This window comes from Pteropus alecto, unplaced genomic scaffold, assembly GCF_000325575.1.
Source record: "Pteropus alecto unplaced genomic scaffold, ASM32557v1 scaffold41, whole genome shotgun sequence".
Taxonomy (NCBI): domain Eukaryota; kingdom Metazoa; phylum Chordata; class Mammalia; order Chiroptera; family Pteropodidae; genus Pteropus; species Pteropus alecto.
The window spans coordinates 1983044-1987764 of NW_006430464.1; the positions used below are offsets into that span (position 1 = coordinate 1983044).

The 4721-nt window shown below is 53.4% G+C and overlaps 1 protein-coding gene across 1 annotated transcript; it reads right to left on the minus strand.

Annotated features, from left to right (window-relative positions):
* Positions 1–2888: 2888 nt before the first annotated feature.
* FUT2 (fucosyltransferase 2) lies at positions 2889–3825 on the minus strand. Its single transcript, XM_006927094.1, is given in 3 exon segments — positions 2889–3274; positions 3277–3420; positions 3423–3825. Coding segments are annotated over 3 exon segments (933 nt in total).
* Positions 3826–4721: the final 896 nt, after the last annotated feature.

The window sequence follows — 4721 nt, forward strand, 5'->3', positions numbered from 1 at the left end:
ACCGAGAGTCCAGTGCAGGGTGATAGGGATTTTTGTGGCGGTGGTACACAGGACCGCGAGGCCGTGACTCCTGGCCGGAAGCTGTGGGAGGATGAACAGAGTGGTCAGAGAAAGGATTTATCCCGAGACTTAAAGGATGAGGAGGAGCTGGTCAGAGGATCCGCCTGGAAAACAGCATCCTCCTGGAGGCAGAACAACAGAGGACTGAAGGTGTGGAGGGTCAGCCGCGGAGGGGAGCGTGTGAGGTCAGAGTTCCTAGAGGAAGGGGTGGGTGACGGCCGGGTCTTGTGGGACCCTCGTGTCAGCCTGGTGGGAAAGGGGTGCCGTCAGCCCTGGGGACACCAGGAAGGGATGTGGTGGGCTTCCTCTGTCTGTCTTCATTTCCCTTCAGACACTCCTGTGCCTGTATCTCCCCATATCTGTCCCCATCTCTACCTGAATTCGTGCCCTTGTCACTCTCTGGCTCTATCTCGCCTGTATCCAGTGGAGGGCAGCCTTGGGCTAAGAGCCTGTGGGGCCTGTGGGCAGGCCCAGAGCAAGTCAGGGGTGGGGCGGCTGAGGAACTCTCTGGAAGGTGGAGATCTGAAGGGAAGCGTGAGTGGAGTATTTGAATTCGAACCCAGACCCTGAGGTTTGCATCCTGCTTTCTGCGTGGGGCCTGTCACCCAGCCCTTCTGCAGACGTTTCAGTGGCTCCCTCCTGCCCCCGAGAAGAGGGCTGGGCCAACCCAAGGTGTCAGGGAAAACCCAGGGCTGGGAAGCAGGAGGTCAGCCGGGGAGCCCTGAGCAGCCCCCAGGGGACCCCCTGCACCACGCTGCTATCCCATGGTCACAAGACTGTGCGAGAATGGACATTTATACAGGGTGAGACGAAACATAACATTTTCACAAGTTACACAGCAGTATTGCGTTTAAATGTATACGCCATGACCCAGAAATTTCACTTCTAATAATATATTCTAAAAAAGCAGTATCGGTACGCACGCACGCATAAAGCTTTCCCACACGACAGCCAATGGTCGCAGATGACAAGGACATTCTCCTTGCCATTATTTATAGTAATGAGAACCAGCAAACAACCTAAAAATAAAAACCTTCGGTTGGAGCATGGATATAACACAGTTGATCAACAGATGGGATCCTTCGCAACCACCAGAGGGATGAGAAAGATGTTTCCTACACAGCAGACGAAAAGACAAAAGCAAGTTGCCAGCATTTGTGGCATATTCCGTATCCGCAAAACACAAAACAAAGACATGACGTGTGACCTTTTTACACTTCTTCATTTTTATTTTTAAAGTTTTAATTTCTTTTATTTTTCTTTTCATGGCCTCGATCTTTTTTTCCTAGATGGCCAAATGTTATGCGTTAAGCATCCGTCTTTTCGTGACAAATTCATAATGCCACCCTCGACGTACGTTAAATTCGCTGGTGGCTTTCTGTTCATTTATGACTTTTCTAGGCAGTGCCTTCACGAGCTGGGAACAACGCACTGTTTTATTTATTGAGGCCCGACATTCTTTCTTAACATCTGGTAGAGCCTGCCCTGCTCAGTACTCTATTTTTGGAATTGTTTAAGTTATTCTATTGTTTAACTCTTTTATTATTATTATTATTATTATTATTATTATTATTATTGGTCTAAAGGGAAGCTTCTGGCCCCCAACTAAAAACGCGAGCATCATCTATACACATTCTGTGAAACCATAAAGTCATCCTACAGAGCAAGGAGCCATGGATACAACCCTAGGGAGTGCCAGTCCTTAGAAGGAACAGGCCGTAACCATGAACGTGACTTAGTTCAATGAAAACGAGCCAGCAGGCAACAGCCACCATTCAGCTGACGCTTGCTTAAGTGAAGAAAGTCCACGGGACCGTCAGAAACAGCCCTCCACCCTCCCCACTTTCCAAGGTACTGAATCAGTTTCCTAAGACTGCTGTGGCAAAGTGCCCGAGACCGAGTGGCTTAAACCACAGGCGTTGATTGGCTCGCGGTCCTGGAGGCCAGAAGTCCAAGATCAAGGTGTTGGCAGAGCTGGTTCCTTCTGAGGGCTGTGAGTGGAGCATCTGTTCCCTGCTTCTCTCCCAGCTCCCGGGGGTTCGCTGGCGATCGCTGGGAGTCCTGGGCATGTGGGTGCATCACCCTGATGTCTGTCTTCATCTTCCCACAGTGCTCTCCTTGTGGGCATCCTGTCTCTGTGCCTGAATCTCCCTTTTTCATAGTAAGGACATGAACATGTTGGATTAGGGCCCGCCCTAGTGACTGCATCTTGACTATATCTTCAAAGACCCTGTTTTTAAATAAGGCCACATTCACAGGTACTGGGAGTTAGGATTTCAATATATCTTTTTGGGGAACACAATCCAATTCGTAACAGCTGCCATTTTAAGCAGACAAGCCAGACTCTGATCCTATATAGAATATTACCATCCTGTCCTAGCTCAGGCCCCTGCTGGCTTGTGGTATACGACAACGCTGGAGGGCTTCGGAAGCTTTCCCTCACTCTTGAAAAGGGACCTAAGATAAGAATAAGCCTCGGAGAGAGGTTGTCTGCATGGGACAGCTGGGTATATGGCAGCCCTCTTGGGACCATGAGGGAACCAGTCTAAGAGGAGATAATAGCAGTTCGACAAGATGGATGGCGCTGGGGTCACTGAAGATATCGTCGAGCTGCCAAGTTAACTAACCCTGGAGATGTGCCTGATGCGAGACACATGAATACGTGAATTAAACTCATTAGTTGGGATTTCTGTAGCTTGCAGCTGGAAGCATTCTGATGCACGAGGGAAGGGTCCAGGTAGGTCCACTTAGTAATGTGCTCCTCATGCCTTGGGACTGATTTTGGGGGAGTCGGAAAGGGAAGAGAGGGTGCCGAGGAAGGGCTAACATCAGTACTTGAGTAACGAGGGTGGATCTGCGGCAATCCCAACCCATTCTGGAAGGAAGGCCGTCTCTGGCTTGGCGACTTTGAGGACGGGAGAGTCTGGGAGGGTGTGATCGGCCAGGTAGACGGTCTGTCCACCCACGAGGTAGGCGGCCCAGGTCCCGAACGTCTCAGTGGTCGTGATGGTGTGGTTACACTGTGTGAGTAACGCAGAGTCCTTGGCAGGGAAGCCTTCAATGCCATTGCTGGCAAACACCCCACGGCCCCCGGAGGCGTCCCTGTCCTGCCTACACCAGGCCATGCTGTTTCCGGAGACCACAAAGATGAGGGCGCAGGAGCGAGCCCGGGACCAGCCCAGGGTCTGCTCTAGGGATCACTGTGCAGCCACCAGCCTTTCCACACCTGGGCGTGACCTGAGGTAGCCCCCCAGCGCCCACAGACCCCCGCGAAGGTGCCTGGCAGGCTCTCACTCACCTGCAGGGCCCAGAGGAACTGCCGGGCCTCCTCCCACACATGGTCGTGCAGGGCGAACTCCGGAGGATCTCGTCGCAGAGGTGGTGGCAGAAGGTCCAGGAGCAGGGGTGGCCGGCGAGGCGCATGAACTCCCCGGGGACGTGGGGGTACCGCTCCTGCATCCAGTCGTCCGGGCGGTGGGTCCGCCACGGGACCGTGCTGGCCGTGGCGCCGCGCAGGACCAGGAGGCTGACCCTGGAGACGGGGCTGGCGCACTGTGCGTCCGGCCGCCCGTTCGCCCCGGCCACGGCGGGCAGGGTGGAGGACTCGCCCGTCTGATTCCCGGGGCGGCCTATCGCGGTGATCGTTCACACACCCCTGGTTCCAGCGTCTGTAACTCCCACGTGGGCTGAATCTCCAGCAGCCGCTGCTGCAGCGGTGAAGGTGTGAAGCCCAAGTAGTGAGCCGTGGGGAAGAAGGAAGGGCATGGCTGTCGGGGGACGGAGAGCAGGAAACAAACATTAGCTCGGAGCATGGAGGGCCTGGGGTGGCGGGTGAACATGGCAGAGCGTGAACAGCGGCACGGTTGTGCGTGCAGACATCGGGGGTGTGTGTGTGTGTGTGTGTGTGGATTTACTTTGTGTGTGCGTGTGAATGAGTATGACTACTCAGGCACATGTATGTAGCTTTGTCTTTAGAGTATGTTATGCGGGTGTGTTCACACTGGGTTCACACAGGTGTGTTCACAGCTGGGGATACGTGTGCTTGATGGGTGTGCACATGGTATGTGCATTGGATGAGTGCATTGAATGGGTATGTGTATATTTGTGTATAGTGCGTGTGAGATTGTGTGCATACGAATGGTCATGTGTACATTGTGTCGCATGAGTGTGTGTATTGTGTACATATACGTGCGTGCTACATACAGTGTGCAGGTGTTTGGGGACACCTGGCACATGGCTTGTGTGTATATGAGAGTGTATACGTTTATGTGAGTGTGTACACATCACGTGCATAGACATTGCATGCTTAGTTGTGCGCGCGTACGAACCGTGAGTATACATACGGTTGTATGTGGACAGTACGAGTGTATGAATCTACTATTTGCGGAGGGTCCAGTTTCTAGAGACGTCCATCTTTGTGTGTCCCACCCATGCCTGACCCCTTTGAAGGGAAATTGCTGGCCCATCAAGAACTCAACCACCTGACCTCCTGGCTCTCCCAGCCGCAGTGCACTCACTGGAGGTGGACACCTGGCTGGCTCGCCGGGGGCCTCTCCATTCATGGGCTGTGGCCTATGACAAGTGACCTCACGCACAGCCCAGCCTCCAGACGGTGTCGCGCCCTCGGTATGCGTTTGTGTCCCCCCGAAAAGTTACGCTGA